At 39.7% G+C, this 20,708-nt stretch overlaps 1 protein-coding gene across 6 annotated transcripts in view; it reads left to right on the plus strand.

The window, feature by feature from the left end:
- Nucleotides 1-20,708, plus strand: part of cadpsa (Ca2+-dependent activator protein for secretion a) — a 200,355-nt gene that overhangs the window by 169,530 nt on the left and 10,117 nt on the right. For all 6 annotated transcript variants that reach the window (XM_088308092.1, XM_088308093.1, XM_088308095.1 and 3 more), the window contains 2 exons: nt 134-166; nt 4,165-4,272. In XM_088308092.1, the coding sequence (XP_088164218.1) occupies nt 134-166; nt 4,165-4,272 (141 nt within the window). The remainder of the gene's footprint in view (nt 1-133; nt 167-4,164; nt 4,273-20,708) is intronic.

Genomic DNA, 20,708 nt, shown 5'->3' on the forward strand with positions numbered 1-20,708 from the left:
AAATTTTGTAAACAGATCAACAATGGGCCTTCAACTGTAAGATAAATAGTTCATGAAATATTTTTACGTGAAAAGTGATATAGCTAGAAATCTGACTGGTTGTCATCCATATTTGTCTCTCCTTTATGTCAAGGTGAAAGCTGCCTCAAAATATGTGGATGTACCGGTAAGTGAAAGCCACAGTTCTGTGTCCATCTCTTTGTCTTGATTTACACGGTGGAACAAACATTGAAACCAAGATAAACATTAATTGTCCTTTTTTGTACTGCTCTACCCTGAGCAAAATACATTATTGATAGCTGAGGGTCTAGAAATTATAACATGGGATATTTGCAAAGAAAGAGGTCACACTGATGGATTTTTCACAATGTTTATTTATTCACTGGTAGACACTTTTTGCCCAAAAAATTCTGAACCCAGCTAGTTGTGCAATAGCATCCCAGAACCTTTCTCAGATTCTCTTGGTGTAACACGAGGCAAATTCCCCAGCGAGTTTCGACTGGGTTGCATTGGCTGTATTAAAGGAACTCATTTCCGATGCTCATTAAACTCATTTCAAGATGCTGCTTTTTGCTCTCAATTGCTCCTTATGCAGCCCTATTTACGTCTTTAATTTCACTGGTCGACTGTGACGAGATTATAGGTAAAACCAGAGCTGGGCATGTGACCCTTTTTTGCCGGTCAGGCCCCCGCCCTCCAGCCGCCATCTCGGTGCGCTTCCGGCCTCGACCCTACAGGGTTATTTATAAAAAACTCTTCCGACCCAATTCCGCCCCCCCAATAAAATTAAAAAAGTGTCCATGCATGATGCTGCCGCGGGGGAGATGCTGACAACAGAGGTTTATTTAAACATCATTAGCTGGCTAATTTACTATTCAAATCCGCTTACTTTATTTATTATGGGTTTATTATGGACTTATTTGTCTCCTTCGTCTCAGTTTTCTTCTTTCTTCTTCTCCATGAAAGTGCCCAATGCAAGTAAGTATGTGCTGTTGGTGTTATAGGGATTGTGGTATGGCCCGCCCCCCTCTTTCAATGGTATGCCCCAGCAGCAGGTGGGAGGCGCGAGTTATGTGATGTCAGAATAAGGAAATACGAGCACGCTTGAACGCACACTGCTGTCTCACGTCTCCTCATACACAAACTGTTGGTTGTGGTGCTTTGACGCGTTCAAAGGCAATTTTTGTCATTTGCCCATTACGCGAGTAGGTTTATCACACGCACGAAGGACGATTTGTGCGCCGGACTGAAATCAACTTCCGGACTTTGCTAGTTGAAACCTTTTTTAAAATTTGTCACCCCCGCCCCCTCCCCAAATATGGCTGTCCGGCCAGGCCGGAGGGCCGGACCGTTCCGCCCCCGGGATGGACTGCCCAGCTCTGGGTAAAACTATTGACAGCTTGACGTTCGTCAGTAAAAATTCATAATTGACGAAATGTGCCACATTAAAGGATCCAGGGTTCTAAGCGTGGGGGGGGGGGTAAAGGCTTCGAATCAGAAAGTATGGTTGTTAACCACTGGTATTTTAAATTATGGAGAAAGGTGCTACTAAAGGCAAAGTTTGTAAGTTTGTTCCATTGTGGTACATCGAGTATGTGTTTGTTGTGTATGTTTCTTGTCCGTGTGCAAATGTTAGACAATACGTTTGTTTGTAAAATGATTGTGGATGTTGTTGATATGTACTGTATTTGTGTTTCCTGTTTCAAATGCATGTGGCATGACACTAACAGCCGTGCGTACTAGACATTGTGGGCTCATGTTGTACAACACACGGCCTTTCTGCTGTGAGTGGCAGTGACGGTGGTGCACATTTGGTGGTGTGTGTTTGAGCTGTATGAGCTGCCAACACTTCGGCCGTTGCAACATGACAAATTACAAATTAATGCCTTGTCAGTAAATGTGAAGAGGCAGCGCTTATGCTGGCAGGGGTCGCAATTCCCAATCCAGCATGCTAATTGTGTTCTTAATATACAAGTCCAGAATTTCACTTTTTAAAAAAAGGACATCATTTGCTCATGCAACATCACAACACATCATTGCAAATGTGATAATGGAGTTCCGAAAATGTCATTTGGATTGTTTTTTTTTTTGTTCTCATGCATGATTGCTAGTTTATAAAAAAAAAAGGAATGAATACAATCAAATTTACACCAAAAACATTTGAAAGGAAAAATATGTTTTTGAAAGCCTGTTAAGTTGAGATTTGCACTCCTGAATTGTCTGCAGTGAATATTTTAGCTATCAGAACGGCGGGTCCCCTCACAATCTGCTCTCCCTGTAAAAGAAAATCGAGTTGTGACGTGGCCCATTTCGCTTTTTGCACATGGCCAGACTGTAAGAGTTGTTTGGCTGCTAATCTCTGACAAGAACTGACAACAGTAAAAAAAAAACGCTGAGTGTTCCCATAGCATTGAGACTCCAGGTTATTTTTTTCTGCATTAAAAATCAATGTTCAACAATAATCTTAGAATTATATTGTTTTTTTTTTGTTAAAGACCAAGTGTTAAGTAAACTTGACCAACCGTATTTTGAGTAATAAATCTATTTTGAATAGTCAGTTCGAATAATATGTACAATACTACGTAAGAATAGTATGTTCATTTTTATTTATTTATTATTTTTTTAAGGCAAACATCATATATGTATTCATAATTAGACCCATAACGCCTGAACAACGAAAAAGCTTTTGTTTGGCAATCTCTGGCATTCTTCGGGAATGATGTCATTTACAGAATGATGAGTCCCCAGTCGCCATTGTACTGCATTGTTATTTTTCCGTGGAGCTGCTCTACTTCCATTGTATTTGCGTTATTCGGCAAAATGCCTCGGTGCTGTGTGGAAATGCATTGTTAGCATTCTGTGAAGCATCTGTTTGAGTGGCCAAAACAAAAAAGTGAGTCCCGTAAGTGGACCAATTTCGTACTGGCAAAGAGAGAGAATTTCAAGCCAGTGTCGACAAGTGTTCTTTGCCGCAAGCACTTCGACGATCTCTGTTTGATCAACCGTGTTGTTTGTTGTTATGCAAAAAGGTAGGCGTGATTACAATCCATTTTGAAAAACATGTGCTGTTTTGGGTGTATTGTGACAAGTAAAGCATAGAATTTAAAACAATAACACAAAGCTAGTAACCCAGCCTATATTTTTTTTTTACCATTCTTCCAGTCTCTATGAGTCTAGTCTCCACTCCATATCCGGTGTTTTGCCAAAATGTCCTGCCCGTGCATATCGTCCTACCGGAGGCTGAGTTGACAGACGCACAATATTTTCTGTATCCTGAGCATCTGGCTCGTACATGTATGGGCCAACGAGCATAATTCCATCAAACTCCTCTTCCTCCAACTCTCAAATACCTAGATCTCCTGAGATACGTTTGAGGTTTCGCTTTCTGAGTCAATTTCTGACTGGCTTAAATCACTTTCTATGTTGAGTTCTGCCATAGTTGTCTTGGAATGACGTCACCCTTCCGGGTTTGTCGCCCGGCAGAATCTAACTTAGGGAAAACTATTATTTTGTCAGTTATAACAAATTAAAATAGTTTGCATGCTTTTGCATGCAATTAGTTGTATTATGTGTAATTACTTTACTTGTGACACAAAAAGATTACATTTGGCATGTTCTTACTTCACACTAGGTTTTTAAGAGACTTTCAAAGCAATCATTCAAAGCACATATGAGTAATTGCTTATTATTATAATTTCCCGCGGTACCCCGATGATCTCTCACCACACCCGGATTGGGAATCAGTGCGCCAACCCATATGGAAATAAACCCAACAATCGTTAATGTTTAACATGATGCATTGTGATAAAAAAAATTAAAAAAACACATCACATTGTGTGTTTCCAAGCAGATCATGCTTATAAGTACAGAAGCATTGTGGAAAATTAGTTTTGAAGCTTGTATGATTTACTATTTTGCCCACCCACCAAGGCATTCCTGTGCTTGGCCATGCGGGTATTAACCCCATTGGAAGTGCAGTAAACACAGCTTCCATTCTTCTCGTAAGACTTTTTGGGCATTGTGGACTATTTATTGGCTATTCTTTCTAAATAAAACCGCAATACTTCAATGAATTATGATATACCAATTTACAGCCTAATAGTTGTTTCTGTTTTTGCTTGTTTTTTTGTTGTTAGCCTTACCTGTTCTTACCTCTTATTTCAGAAGCCAGGAATGGACGTGGCTGATGGTTATGTGACTTTTGTTCGACACTCCCAGGATATGTTACGGGAGAAAGTTAATGAAGAAGTGTACATCGAAAGATTGTTTGATGTAAGTAAACAAGTCTCAATTCACTCCTTAACTCCTCTGTCTCGATCATCTGCCCAAATTGCATCCAATCATCCCTTTATTTTGTGACTCTGACTGCACGCTTGATCGTCTTTCGTCCTGTTGGAGAAAAAAAAAAGGAAACCACTCATGCTTTAATCAACTTGCAACTCAGCCGCATGACACTGTTTGCTTTAAACACATAAGCTGGTTTCAAGTAACACCAAAACAGCATACAGTGTGTCCAAATGGAGGAATGCTCCCCCCCTAAATGTATTTAAATAATCCCTGCATCTGGATGAGTTGTTGCGCTCTGTGCCTAATCTGAGGGCCTTTTCACTGAGCTACGTCCCAATTATTTCTCACTTTGTCATTTTGTTTGCGTGGAGTGCTTGTTGGTTATAGGGGCAGGACTAAATCAAGCATACATACAACATCTTGTTTTTCAGAAAGCGCCCATTAGACAAACAAATTGAAAAAAGTAGCACAAAATGTCTCAGAAGTTGAAAAAGATTCGTTTCAAATGACATGAAAGGGAGCAAAACAACAATATGTATGACAAACTGATGCTATTGTATCTCTTTAAAAGATTGCTGTACAGTGCCTTTGCATCTGTACAAACTCTACAGCAACTGTGTTTTGCATTATAACGTGTTGTATCTCTGAGTTATTTTTGACGTAAACTGTAAGGACTTGAGCTCACTGCATTTGTGGCCCTTTTTTCACTGCCCACCACAATTGAGTACACAGGGAAATGAATTAGACTATGGAAAGCAGAAACCCCAATGCTATTTCATGCTTGCGTATATGTGTGTGTGTGGGTGGTGTTTGAGGGGCATTGGTTAATCTCTGAGTCAAACCATTCTTTGACATCCTATTAACCGGGATCACACAAACATGTTTACTTCAGCAAAGATTCGAAGTCACAATTGAGTCGTCGCTAAACTTAACTGTTTTTAAATAAGTCGACAGTATGTTTGTGTCTTGCGTTATCCAGAGCTTAGACAGAGCTGTATTTGGCTTATCCAAATCAGCAAAAAAACAAATCTTCAGTGTTTCTGTTGATTTAACCGTTTGTTCTTCTTGTGATATTTGCCCAAATGCTCTTTATATAAGCAAAGCGTCAATAAATAAAATCACATCTGACAACTCAAAACTGCAGCGTTGCCCTCTGATTAGCAGCATTTTTATTTTTATTTTTTTACAATCCTTTGAAATTGAATATTAAACTTGCCAAAAATAACAGAATATGGACCTTTAACCTCAGGGTCATGTTGACATTCTCTAGCTATTCTGCATACTCTATACCAGGCGTAGGCAAACTATGGCCGGGGGCCACATGCGGCCCATTAAATTTATTAATCCGGCCCGCCAAACTTGTAAAAAATTAAATGAAAAAACCTTGTTTATGTTTTATTTTCTAAATACTGTGGTTTTTCAAAGACATATATCTTGTTGTAATACTTTTGGTTCACTTTCATTTAAAATTAAATATATTTTTTTCTCAGATGAGGTGAGGTTAACAAAACACTCCATCCATCTGATCCTGGTCCGGCCCCTCTGTCGAATTTTAGAACCCATTCAAAAAGTTTGCCCAACTCTGATGTATACTAATGACTGTACTTGTGTGTCCTCATGGACCAGTGTAACTCATGTAATATAAATATTATAAATATTATAAATATATTATATATATATATATATATATATATATATATATATATATATATATATATATATATATATATATATATATATATATAATTATAGCCAGTCACAGCACGCACGCCACATCATACCCTAACAATGACTCCACGACTGGCAGGCTGGCTGCCGAGCATGGTGGCTAAACACCAGACGCATCTCTAAAAATCATTAACGATCGTCTCCTTGGCGGCGAATAAGTGACACTTCTGACAAGTACTGTACCGTTAACACGGACGGAGGATCAGTAGTAACAGGTTAAACTATGTCTAAACTATTGTTAAATGTAGTCACAAAACACTGGGACTAATAACTGACTGAATAAATGACAATTTTCACTCAAGTCTCGCTGGGATCGCCTTACTTAACGAATTATGAACAGTCCAGAGAGACCATTTACAGTAATCTCAAGTCAAACCATCCGAAAACTAGAAAATTATACGGCAGTGCATGCGTCAGCGGAGAGGAAGGGCCTCAAAAACTGAAATTATAGTCATATTTAGTATACAATATTACATATTTAGAGTATCAGCAATATTATTTGTTTGTTTGCACTTTGTGCTGCATTTTGATTTGGACTTTGAGACCTGCATATGTAGCAGTTAATTCAGTTCAATACATTCTGTAGAATAAACCAAAACTGAAACAAAACAACATATAAACTGTAAACATTTTATCAGTTGAAACTATTCAAAGAAAGAAAATCTAATAATAATGATCAATAATGAAAATAATAATGTTGTTGAGAGTATTTCTCGTGGCACATTTGCTGTTTTGGCTGAGACGCAGATGTTTCTCAACAAAATCAAAATGTAATGTTTTTTTTCCCAAATCAAGTAGCTCAGGTTGTAGGTCACTAATGATGAAAGAGTTTTTTATCTTGGTATTTTTTATTTATTTATTTTTTTTTAATATCGCAAAAAAGGTTGCATTTGAACAGAATTGTTGAAGACTTATTTCTATCCACTAGATGTGTGTATATAAACTTTTTTGCTCATTCATACAGCTATTTTGTTCATATGCATGTGGAAAACGGCAGCTAACAAAATTCTTGGACTTACTTTGAAACACAATATTATAAAATTATGCATTTATGTAGTTCACATTGATAAAGCATCTGATCTCCAGATTTTAATGTGTATTTTTTTGGTTAAGCCTCTTAGGATATATATGTTTGCATGTGCTGTATCTGTCTGTGCCATTTCGTTGAAGGGAAGCCTTCAGGTGCAATCCGTCTCCGATCCTCTTCCTCACTGTGGGATGTGACAGAGGTGTCCAGTGCTGCTTGTTGCTGATTCTTGACCCTTTGCTTTGCCCAGTATCTGTTTTTCCTTCACGAGAGGTTTTCTGTCAGAATTAGTCTCAGTGCGACCTCTCTTTGTTGTCATGCTGTATTAGTTCTGCCCGCGGCATCACAAAGGCCGATGAAGGTGTCTCTGGCTGCTCTGTTGTGCTTTTCTTGTCACTCCATTCTTGTTTTATTAGAGGCGCTTAAACCCTCAAACTAAAACAAAGCTTCCTGAGTCTTTAAATGTCGCAGTTGTTGTTTTTCAATCAGGGGAACTAATCAAGCTCACTGTGCCATGTTATTATCACTATGACACCACTATAAATGACATGACATGAATGAATGAAAAGTTTTGTTTTAGTGACCCAAAAGTGATGTTTTCAAAAATAGCTGCAAAAGCTGTAATAGCTGTAAAATTCATTTTGATAACAACAATCACACTATTACACATGATATGTGTTTGTGTCATCATCATAATGATGAGCGAGTGGAGTGGAATGGACCAAGAAAGAAAGAAAATATCTGTCGGCAGATTATTACCTATTGTTAACATGCACAAAATACACATGTATTATCAGTTTTATTTACTACTGAGAGATTTTTAGTTGAACTTTATTTACTTTTTCTCAATAAATACACCCCCAAAAAAATACAGGTTATCATGTTTTTCTGATCTGGCATGTTTTTTACTGTTGTCTGACAAGATTATAGCTTTACAATCTTTTCAAAAGGCCTTAGTTTAGACTAGAACTAGACTTGAACGCTTGTCCCTCTGATTAATTGTAACGAGATCCCATTTCAAATCACATCAACACATCATGCCAGACTCAACCAAATGTGTAATACCTACAGGTGGCACCATCTTAAATCTGCAGATGAACATCATAGGCTTTTTTGCTTTTTTTGCTCCAACTATCGCTTGTTGAAAAGAATGCAATACCGTTTGCCTGGGAATAACTATGGGTTCACTTAACTTTGAAGTTTTCCTCCAGAAAAAATAAGATTGTATTTCATTTTAATTGAGATTACGCCAAACGTTTGACCTTGTAATACCAGTAAGAAGATTATTTAACTATGGCCTCTTAATTTCAGAATATATGTCAGCACTCACAATTTCATGCATACTGTGACAGTAGACAGGCCCATATGTGGCCTAAAACCGGTCAGGTTAAATAACCAAAGATGTTTTAAGAAATTAAACATAATCTGAGATTAACTATGTTAACAAGTGCTAACACACATAATCTGTCATTGACTGGAGGTTATGTTTTATTGGAGCAATATATGTGTAACTGATACTTCTCTACATAAATAATCTACTACTGTGTTAAAAAAAAAGATTTGCTTTTTTCTGTTTTCTTTTTTACGCGTGGCAAAAGCAATCCAATCATGAGAGTTTTATCATCACATTGCTCTGATGAAAATCCACTGAAGGCAGGTGTGCCATAATGATTACACGTGAATGGTTAATCCTTTGCAGGAATACATCTTTCGGGATTTTACTTTTCACCGTCTGACTACGTTGAGTTAGGATTGTTTCTGGCAGTAATTGAAGCCTGAAAATAAACAAATATTTAATACACAATATTGAGTCTGTTTGAAGGTGTTCCCTTCATCGAACTGCAGCTTTGCTCAGTCATTTCATGCCATATTGAGGAGGTTGCTATACCACAGATTTATTAGTCCACAGATGTATTAGTATCGTATTTTTTATGTTTAAAGCAGCAATCGTAATCCAATTTCAAGACCCATTTAAATTCTTGAAACTTTCAAATTTGGTCGTCAAGAATTTATAGGAATCAATCGAAAACATTTTTGAATGTATTGTATTTGACAGGAATTAATAGGCTATTTGCACATTACAGGGATTGTTGATAAAAGGAGGTTTAAATTGCTAAATAAAACACATGAAAGACAACTTTCATTACTGGGGTGTATATATTTACTCTGTCAAGTCGATTCTAGTTATTGGTAAAGTTTTGTCATAAAGTGCCAATTTTACAACACACATATTCTCAAAGCGCTTACATTATGGAACAGACCTAGAAGCACACCCTTCAAGCAAGAAAACCAAGAACAAGCAATTATATTAACATCAATGATGACATAGAGATCAGCAGTAAGGATGAAGGTTTATTCCAACTATTAATAGAATTACAACTACTAAAATAATTTTAGCAGACGCATGATGGAATACTGTTGTTGGCCGGACCTCTGGAAGCACAGGCACAAAAGAAAGAAGGGTAGTATTATGAGTTTGTGAAATATACTATAATTGTCATATACCCAGTTATTGAGGTCATTTATTAAAATATAATAAAGCTGAAAATAAATCCAAACATATACTTCCTGATCTGAAGTTTCTCAAAATGAACCACCAAATGTTTAACATCTTTGTCATCTTTATTCTAACTTGGCCTACTTACAAAAGTGTGCTGTGAATGTGCCCTGTTGTGTTTATGTCTTCAAATAATAGAGAAAAATTAATTTGGTCCTTTTACCCCCTCCCCTCCTTGGTTTAGTTCTTGAAAGAGTGGCTGAAGGGGCCCAGATTAAAACAGATGTGCTTAAATGATACTGGAGAGGGGTCTTAACACAAGGCAGCCAGAGATCATTGATTAAAAAAAGCCATGTCTTTAGCTGGAGACAAATCCAGACCGGCACTGATACACCACATTTTCCTGCCACATGCCATTTGCACCCAGCGGAGCCAAGAAACATGGCAGCCAGGTTTGGAGGAAGAGGGGAAATGGGGTTAAGGAAGAGGAGGGCTGAGCTGGCGCGGTACAACTTGAGCGTCTTAAAGCCGACCCCCCTTTCTCCAAGCCTCCCCCATGGTTTGAGTTGCAGATACAGGGATTACACAGGTCAATTATATACTTAATCTGCCTTTGCCCGGAGGGGATTAGGAGAACGGCTCATTGATTGATTTGAAGTATTTCCGTTGACCTTGGATGGTTATCAGCTTCACAAGCGTGGCGAAATTGCACTTCTGTGTGACGAACTTTAAACCGCTTTTTAATCGCAGCTGCTCCTCCCGTCTCGCTCGGCTCACCAACTGCCGAATGGCTGTGGCGGAGTGGGGTGAGGGCAGGGGTCAGATTGAACTACAGATTGAAGGATTTGAGATTGTTGTCGTCGCCACCACTGTACTTTGCTCACAGCGGGTGATGGGTGGCTGATGTTTGTGTGTGGCAAGAGTGAGAGGGGGAGTGGTTAAATTGTCGTGGGGGAAAGGAATTCCAACAAACAAGTGGGCGATGAAGCTGCCGTCATACCACTTGACGGTCCGGGATGTTTCCCCTCCCAGATCCGCTCACGAGCGGCCAGGCCCACAGCCGTGCCAAGTGAACAATTTAATCAATGCTGAGCTCAAGAAAGACGCAAACTTAAACCCGCAGACAGTCAAGTGCTCTAAAAACCTTATATTTTAAAATGTACATTTTTATACACTTATTCATGTATCTTTTAGAAATATGCATTGCTGCTGTCACTCTTGGGTTTTAAGTGTGAAGACTAATCATTTAAAACCTTTATGTTACACTCTCAGAATAGAATGACTATAATGATTTAATTATGATTTTTTAGTGCAGATTATTTTTTGAAAACCAAAAGTCATGATGCAATGGAAAAATAATTAAATTTAAGCGAATGAGAGAATCTAGAGTGGAGGAAGTAAGGCAGCGGCAGAGGCTCGCAGTGTTTGTTGAAGGCAGTTTTGGTCACTTGGTTAAAGTTTGGTTCAAATGACAGACTTCAGTTGAAAATGACACCAAAGTAGAGAAATGTATGGGCATGGAGATAGTGTGACATTAAAGATAGAAAATGTTGAAGTTATGGGTGGCTGGGTGATAATTATGTCAGTCTTGTCTTATTTGACTTGCATGTTTTTTCTTTGCAATCCAGGATTGAATTTCACTCATTTCAGCGGGGCAATTTGTCAGAGTGGAGCAGGTTGTTTTGGTGGCAATGTTGCGTGATGTCATCTTAACAATGGAAGTTGGCGAATGATGTTACCAGAGAAAGCGTGAAAAGGAGAGGACTGTGCACCCAACCCTGGAGGACACCTTGGGAAAGAGAAGTGGTGGAGGAGGTACGATTGATGCTGATAAATATGTTTGTTAGTTAAGTGGGTGAGTTGTGCCAGAGATGTGGACGCAACACAATGGAATGTGATTGTGTAGAAGGCAGCTCTGACGTCAAGCCTGAATTGTTGGCGGAAAGTGGAGATTGGAAATCAGAGAAAACTGTTGAGGAGGTTAAAGTTGAGTTCGGGTTCGTTTGTTTGAATTTTTTTTTTTTTTTGTAAAAGTCGGGGGTCTGCGGCAAATTCCTGTGGTGCAGGACTGACCTGGATTAGACGGAGTAGTTGTTAATATAGGAGATGAGCAGGGGAGAGCGATGGAAGACTTGACATGTGACGAGGGGATGGGGTTGAGAGCTGATGTAGGACTTCTTATGCCAATGTGATTTTAAAGAGTTTCAGGGAGGTTAACGGGGGGGGCGGATTTGTGGAGAGATGTATTGTCTAATTGTCAGGACCGCTTTGCAGAGCCTGGGCTGGAAAGCGGTGAAGGTGGATTCTTAAGCGCTGACACAGGAAGAGATGTTAACAAGGTATTTATTATGACCGTCAAGCAAAATTACAAAATCACTATAGGGAGTATTCTCTTATCAATTTCGTATACTATTAGGATTCTATAATTACAACCGCCGGGATAGACGGAACGAAAAACGCTGGTGGACGCAGTCACACCAGGAAATAAATCACGAGATAACGAAAAGCGCTTGCAAGGCAAGGAAACCGAAAAACGAATAATTGCTTACCACGAAAGGGTTAAGACAAATCCAAATGCGAACGATAACAAAAGGCGAGCCGAGAAGTAGCTGGTAGTATCAAACAATAAACCAAAAAAACACGCAAGAGCAAAACACGGAACCAATCACGACAAGAACAAGAACCATGAGCATAAGCAGAAGCATGAGCAAGGCAGGATAATAATACCCGCGTCGGTGGCTTAAATAGTCAATAATCAGAGTCTTGATCAGTTGCAGCTGCGTGGCTCGTGAGCACGTCTCGCTCGTGGCCGGTTCCAGGAACGAGCGTCGTCGGACCACGCCCACTTAGCTGCAACCACGACAGACGGATCGTGACACTAATGAACTGAAAAATGTGTTTATAATGGAGAAGAGAGTTTTAGTGATGTTGCAGTGGGCAAGTGTCAGTTATGAGTAGTAATTGGACAGGAATATGAGTAGATTTTTTTTTATATACGACACAATCAAAAATGTACTCTGACGCCCATGCTCTAGTCTGAACAAGGTGTTCAATTAATCAAACACGAGCAACGGGGATGTTGATAATGTTCAGGTGCTACGGACAGCAACATCAGTTTCACTTTCAGATGCGACTGCCCAGGGACAAGTTGAGAGGACCAAAGAATGGTTCGGAGGTTAAACAGGTTTTTTGCGTGGCTTATTGCGATGACATGAAGAGGATTGAACAGTGACAGAAGGCCGTGTGGAGAGAGCATTGGCAGGAAGGGGCAGTGATGGCTGGAGTTGGTAGGAGGAGTAGCGGAGCTGTTGTGAGAAGTTGCACACTGAGATGAGACGCTACAGCGGTGAGAATGGAGCTGAGTGCCGAATGCAAAGAATCATTCTCGTGGTTGGGGGGGTGTATGAAAAGTGTGCCGTAAATGAGCTCAGGACAGGTTGATGTTATCGATGAAGCCCTCGCTGTGTCCTACAGGCCGATAGAATACAGCTTGGCCCGCAATTTGAGAAAAAAAATTAATTGTTGTGATAAACTCACTTTTAGTGATTCCCGGTTGTCAACGGGACTCACGCTCGTAGCCGACGTGGACAATAATGTGACAGATGGAATGATAGATAATAAACGTGGCTGGCGTGGGATAAGCTGTAGTTAACAATGTTGTAAAACAGTTACCGCTATTACAAAAATAAATACTGTGATAATTGAACAAAAACGCTTTTTATTACATTCAAATTCTGTGATGTCCTTCAAACTAAATGTCTAGAAGTGCGATAAGATGGATTGAGTGTGTGACTGCTTGAACAAAAAAGGTTTCGCTTCTGTTTCATGAAGTTTGTAAGCAGCTTAGTGTCTTAATAATTACAATCAGGGAGCATTTTGTTTCCCTTTATCGTGTCTTTGGGGCGCCAAATCCTGGATGAAGATTCCCATCTCTGTGTTGCTGAGAGGAAACAACACAGATCACTAAAGCCATGTTCATCAGAAGCAGAAAATACAAGTTTAATGGCGACTTCTCCTTTATCAGGTCCTGCTGGTTTATTGATGAGGTCTGGCGGGGCGAATTGATCAAGGACCCACATGTTATCTCTGGGGTCTCTATCACCCTTTTTACATCCCTCCTTTCACCCCTCTTCCCTTTTGCCTTGTTAAAAAGGGTGGTACGGTGGCATTTGTTTGATTAACTTGCCTGACAAAAGTGACAGCTGCTCACGGGCGTATGTGGATGAGTGGCCCAGCGCCGCTCCCTCTTTGTACATCTGTCAGAGTCGGAGCGGGGCGAGCGGGGTGAAAAGAGACAAATTGGACCCAAAAAGAAGGCCATTCACCTTCACCAGACCCCCTCTGGCACTCCACCCCTCCATCCCATTCAGGTGCTCGGCGGGACCCTCAAGTGCTTGCTGGCTTATTCCATTTTCGCTCCCTCTATAGAGTTCCCTGAGCCCACAAGTGTTTTAGCCCTCTTTTCCCTTCCCTCAATCCACCCCTAAGCGTCTCTTTGTGAGGAGAATGGCTTACTTTTCTCAGGGCCTGGAGCTGGCGGCTTTTTTTTTTCTTTTTTATTGTTGACCACAGAGCTTTTCTGTTGCTCATTGTGTGTTTACTCAATGACTGGTTGCTGACCATAATTCCAACTGTTTAGTTTCTCACAACATAGCCCGCAATCATGCGTGTGTCCATGTGATCTAAACAAATGGCCATGTTGTTTTTGTTTGTTATTTTTTTCCTTTCGCCAAGCTCCCGCCACACTCGAAACACAAATAGATACAAATACTGTTGAGATTTTTGGTAGGTATTTCCTTTCCTTGTTTGTTATTAGAGTCCTGTTCTCCGGGAGCCCTTCCTTAACTCACTTGATGGCTGAAATGTCAATTGAGCCCATTATGTTGCCATGCCAGCAACGTTCACACTGTGGTCAATGGTCAGCAGCAGCTCGCCTTTTGTGTGTGCAACACAATCAAAACAGTTTGAGACCTGTTGGCTTGTTGAGGGAAAACTTAGTCCTACTGCTTTAGTCTCGCAGCTCCTTCCCCCTCCTCAAGCAATCCCCTTGCTTGAATGGCCAGAAACAGTGAGTCAGAAGATGACAACATCCAGTACAAGATGCTGAGCTCCATTCATTTGACATGAACAACACCTTTCTTGTCTTTTCTCATGGAGGCACATACATATGCACAACTTTCCACACTTTCTGTACACCTTCATCTAATTTTAAGTCCCAAAGCACATGCTATTGACGGATCAAATGAATTGGTTTACTTGACCACACCCTTGAAAAATGTGCCTTTGCTGCGTGTTGGAGTAGTGTTGCAATAAAGAGTCACTTTAATGGGGGAATGTTATCAAACTCATTGTCTCTGTTTACATGCAGTCACTAACCATTTTAAATCCCAAATATTGGCAGTATTTGGCTTTTTAAAGGCTATGTAAGTGACCCAGAATATGGTCTTATTCAGTTTTTTTAAAACCCGAATATGACGCCTGGGATACCCCTTTTCTAACCACAATATTTGGTCATATAAATGTGTTGGGAAACCTCCATTGATTAGTGCATGGTCTTGCTCTCTCTGCAAGGAATCTTCATATTTGTAGTACAGTAAAAGCTTGTATGCGGTCATCATTGCCATAGAGAGCCTAACTTGAATACATTGATACCTCCGCGGCGTTTTCACATTATTTTCTGTCTCTGCCGCCAAAATTTCACTGAGTACATACATACAGGCACACGTACGCAGTGTTGGGGGTAACGTGTCACAAAAGTAACGCGGTACAGTAATAAATTACATTTTGGCAGTAACCAAGTAATATCACGAGTTACTCTCAATATTTTGTAGTATTACTAAAGTTACTGGGCTTAAAAAATGTTACAAAATTCAGAATTTAAACCAAAATCATGAAAGGAAGTGCATCTTACCTCCTCACTTGCTGGGTATGCTAAGAAGTGAAGCAATCGTCACAAACAGAGTACCTTGACTCACTGCAACCTCAGAAAAGTTGAGCGAGTTGTCCGTTTGAACTTTCTTTGAAGCGTTTCGTTTGTATTCACACGATGTTCAGCCTCCTTAAAAGGCTGAGAAGTTATTGTTTGGGACACCAATTACAGTCCATCCATCCACCCGTTATCAAAGCCACTTATCATGGTTTCGGAAAAATAAAATGCAAAACATTTACTCAAAATACAAGCAGGAATAAACCTAAGTAAAAACAGTAAATAAATTGCAAAGAATCAGTCATTATTCTTTTCAAATGTGATTTTTAATTAATTTTATGCCATCAATTCCATTATGTAAAACAAATGCTGGTCGCTGTTTTTTGTGTGAATTAATTTGAGTATATTGATGATTTCATTTATGTTTTACAATCTGGGATTATTTATTTACTGGATAAAATATCAGTTTCAATTGTTATATTAAAAAAATAAATCTTATTGATACAAATATTGATCAAAGGTTCAATTATACATTTAATATTATAGCCCACAGTATATCGTTAAATGTCTTCATTACAAGTTAACTTTAAAAGCTGCAGTGTGAAGTGTCAAAATCATCATAAAATAAATTCATCCCCAATTTAAAAAATAAGTAACTTAAAAGTAACTTAAACTTGAGTAACTCATTACACTACGAAGACAGTAATATTGTAAAGGAACGTATCACTTTCACATGTAAATAATGTATAATGTAATATATTACATTTTGGAAGTAACTTGTCCAACACTGCGCATACGTTTGTATAAGTGCGTACATCTGGCACACTAGTCGCCGGAAATATACAAGCAGTAAACATTCATTGCGAAACTCAGATGCCGCTCACTATTGGAGCGAGGAGCTTTATTCCTGTGGTGAGTGACGTGAATATAATGTGTTGTATTGATGGTAGAACGTAACAAGCAGAAATTATGTCTGTTTGCCTCATGATGTCCGTGTGTTGTCCTTTAAATGGCGTTATTATAATGTGGGAGCAACTTTGATATAATAGGGTTAATTCAGAATCTTTCAAAAATTTTCATTTTGACCTTAACCGATTATTGACTGCATGTAAATGTTGCCATTGTCTTGCTTCCTTGGAACACTGAAGTGGAGTTCGTTGCTGCCATCCAGCGCCAGTAACTAAATTTTAGCCTTTGCCATGAGGAGTATCTGATAATTCATCAAACCTGAGTCCAATTGCTATTGCTGGTGTTGCATCTTTAAATTGCACATCTAAAAGGCAGGGAAAATTAGAATCACGCGGGAGAATGAATCCTTCCTAGTCGTGGAATCATTTGTTAAAATACCACAAATAAAAACTGCGACAAATATGACGGCAATTCAGCAATACAACTTTTGAGGCTTCTTTATGACATAAGAGATGCCTTAGAGTCAGTACAATGACTCATGCCATTTCACTTAAGACCAACTCTGCATCAACTCTGCAGAAATTGATTTTCTGGAGTCTATGCAGGGGTTCGAAAAGCACAAAGTATAATTATGAAGAACTGTAAGCAGACCTCCACGGGCGGGTGATCATCACTGTGAAGTGGGAACTTATCTTCCACCCGATAGTATGCGTTCGTGTGTGAATCAGTCATTAGATAGGGCCTCTGTTTTTTTGTTCTTGTTTTTTATGTTGTTTGTTTTTAACCAATATTAATATTGCTCAAGTTTTATTTTTTAAAACCTTGTGAAAATAATTCCATATATGAGTGTAAATGTGTATACACCGAGCTTCCACTGATGGACTAACCTGCTGTGTAGATCGACATAAAAGCGGAGCAATTTGGCAACGCAGTTCAGATTAGCAGCAAGTACAGTGTGTGTTTCCAATGTGTCTGTTGAGGACACATGCTTATTGATATAGAAAATACTTCACATATGCTCATGTTAACTTGTTGGTTTTAGTTGTTAGTTTTATTTTTAAGTCACCCAATTATGACACTGAAGTTTAAAGCATTGCAAGCTGACACTTGAAGTAGGAGGAAGCACCAAGCTTCTGACACACGGCACTCCGTTGACTTACACTCGACCTCCTTTGCACAATATCATCTTATTGTAAGTCTTGCATGGAGGCGATTCTCCATTTAGTTTAGGAAAGTTAAGTCACACTAATCTGCGCCGGCTGCACCGGTGTCATGCTTGCTCACAATTCTTAGGTAGTTTCTGCAAGTTGTCGGATGAGGCACTGTAACGGGCAACCCTAAATACCGTATTTTCCGGGCCATAGGGCGCTCTTTAAAGTCCCGAATCTTCCCCAAAACAAATGAGGCGCCTTGTAAAGCGACGCGCCCATTATATGGACTGAGCATCGCGCGCATTATATGGACTGAGCATCGCGCCCATTATATGGACTGAGCATCACTCTCGACCATCAACCCTTTTACTCATTGGGCTGTTCGGAGTGCATGTTAGCACACCCTGCTGGACAAAGTCTGAGTCATCTATGCTTCTAATTGACTGTGACTAATACATTATGTGAAAGCTGGACAAAAGGGCAGCTGTCCACAATATTGTAGTCTGTCTTATCATTTATGTTATTGCAAGCAAGAAACGTCCCAGGTTTAGACAACAGACTGCAAAAAGCCCAAAGCACAACAGCACATCTCTCTAAACAGCCATGCACATCTCTCTAAACAGCCATGTGATTGGCTGAGTCTGAGTGGCTCCAAGAAGCCATTGCTGTAATTGGCTAAGGCTGAGTGGCTCCCAAGAATCCATTGCTATAATCCTTTTGTGTTATTTTTATTTCTTTTGGGTATGTAGATGGCATGAGAGATACATGTTTTGTGTTAATCTTATTTCTTTGTTTCATTGTTTGCTTGTATGCTGAGTTTTTTTTTGGTTTTGATTTGAAACCGTGACTCTAAGGAGTGTGGTGACCAGTGAAGTCCCACCCCTGACGTTGTCTAGTAGACTATTGCCAAGACACCTTTTATTGGTTAGAGTCATTGTTATTGACAGTGATTCCTAATAGTTTCTTGACATCTGCCATTGAAATGGGGTGATACATCTGGCAGCAATTCCTTACGGGATCAGCTGTGCTCGCGCGAACGAGCTAGCGCGATCGAGCTAGCGTGAGCAGCCGAGCTAGCGCCTTGTATATGCATTAAAGACGGAAATAGCACCCTCAACTGGTGTTGCGCCCTTTGAGGCAGCGCGTCGTATGGCCGTAAAAATACGGTATGTCTGACCAGCACTTGCATGCATGTGTAACCATGTTTCTCTTTTGTTTTTTTTGTAAATTAACCAACTTCAGAAGAAATTCATATTGCGTATAGTTGAGCTTTCACGTGAAGTTACTTTTTCGGATGTATCAACATTTGTGAGGAATGGGGAATGACATCATTGAGTGCAAGAGCCTGAGCCCCATTAGCCTTGTGTGAAAAGCTCCATGTGCTCTCTGGGGGTCAGGCTTAGACCTGCTGTTGGGTGACAAGTTGAGCATGCAGCTGGATGGAAAGGAGGATTCTGGGAGTGGGGCTGGAGGGAGTTGTGTGTAGGGGAGTGTTCCTACCTACTGTGTGAGTTACTATGGTAATTGAGTGTCTTCATCAATGGGGACTCTCTGCTGAGCTTGTGAGTCGGACTAGAATAGGCCAGCAGTAGGCTCTGAAAAGCTGACCAGGTAGGATTAGACAAACCCATTGTGCAAAGTGCATAATGTCTTGTAGTCAGATTTAGTTTCTGCTCTCTCAAGCTGAGCCGTACAATTGTGCGTGTTTGTGTGCAGATTTGGGTTTTGTGTGTTTTTCAGTGTCGGAATGTGTATTTGTGAGAAAAACTAGTGTTGCTTTTGGTGTTCAGCTTCCTTCTCCCTCACAAGGAAACATGTCACTTGACATTAGTGTTGGCGCATCCACAATCATCATTCCATGCCTCCTGCTAATTGCAGGCACAGCTGGGTCTCAGCGGGAGACATATCTCTCTCTCTCTCTCTTTCTCTCTCTCTCTCTCTCTCTCACTTTCTTTCTCTCTATCTCCTTCTCTCTGCCTCTTTTTCTGTCTGTCTTTTTCTTGCTCTCTTTCTACTGTATCTCCATCTCCCTTCTTCGCTCTCGGTTGTCTCCTTTTCTCAAATGTTCGCTTGACCAAGGACTTTTGGTTATAATAATGCAATGAAAAAAAACTATTGAAAGAAGACACTTAATATTTATGAAATGCTTCCTTTAATGTCTATACAAAATTGGTTGGTATTATTCCAAAGATGACTGCTAGTAATAGTACTGCTAATAATAACATTATCTAAATTATGGATTTGTGATTTATCATTATCTTCCTAATTAGGCTTCCTCCTATGACCCTAAAACCAGATAACAATATAAAAAACTATGGCTATATTGATATCGTTGGATTTATTACAGTTAAATCCAAAATACTTGCACAGTGACAGGGTTTTAATGATATTAGTCTCTTAAGACCACCCCAATAAATTCCAATCAATCAATTAATGAATGAAATTTTATTTATATAGGAGTTTTCAAATAGAAACTAACTCAGAGTATGTTCCATGAATTAAAACAGACGGCCTGGCAAACCACCTCCAGGTAAAAACTTAGAAATTTGTGCTGTTAAAAGGGTTCTCGAACATCCTGAGCTATTACTTCAAACATTTGAATGATTTTTAAAGAAATTCCACATTGAAGTTGGTGGTCTTCCATGGCCTTCGACATGAATAGATACCTACAGGAGGAGCTACAGAGGCAGAAAGAGGCAGAGGCCCGGTAGCTTGTAATCCCCATGTACCCCCTGTGGTGAGGCCCCTCATCAGCTCCAACATTCCTGGCTCTCAGCAGCACAAAAGCTCCTGAGCGGCCCCTCAAAGAGGGATCACTGACCTTACAAATGGTTTGACTTTTTATAGGTTTTGTGTCTGTAAATAATGTGTACACATTTGTATGTCTTGTTACTCATTGCCACTTGTCTTCACTATATAGTTAGATACGATTAAAGGAAAATAAGTGGCTTTGAAATGATGACTTGACATTGTGGGTACCTGTGTTGGCTGTTAAATGCAGGATACTGCTGTGTTGTATACGTCTCAGTCCCATCACCATAAAGTTATTGTCCAACATATTTTTTTCACCATGCTGGGGGTGTGTGTGTATGTGTGTGTGTTGTTTTTTGTTTTTGTTTTGTTTGGGGTGGGGGGTATTTGTGCTGTGCATGCATCTGACGTTGTAAGTACGTTTTCAACGTC

This window comes from Idiotropiscis lumnitzeri, chromosome 11, assembly GCF_059441095.1.
Source record: "Idiotropiscis lumnitzeri isolate Australia: NSW breed Sydney's pygmy pipehorse chromosome 11, RoL_Ilum_1.0, whole genome shotgun sequence".
Taxonomy (NCBI): domain Eukaryota; kingdom Metazoa; phylum Chordata; class Actinopteri; order Syngnathiformes; family Syngnathidae; genus Idiotropiscis; species Idiotropiscis lumnitzeri.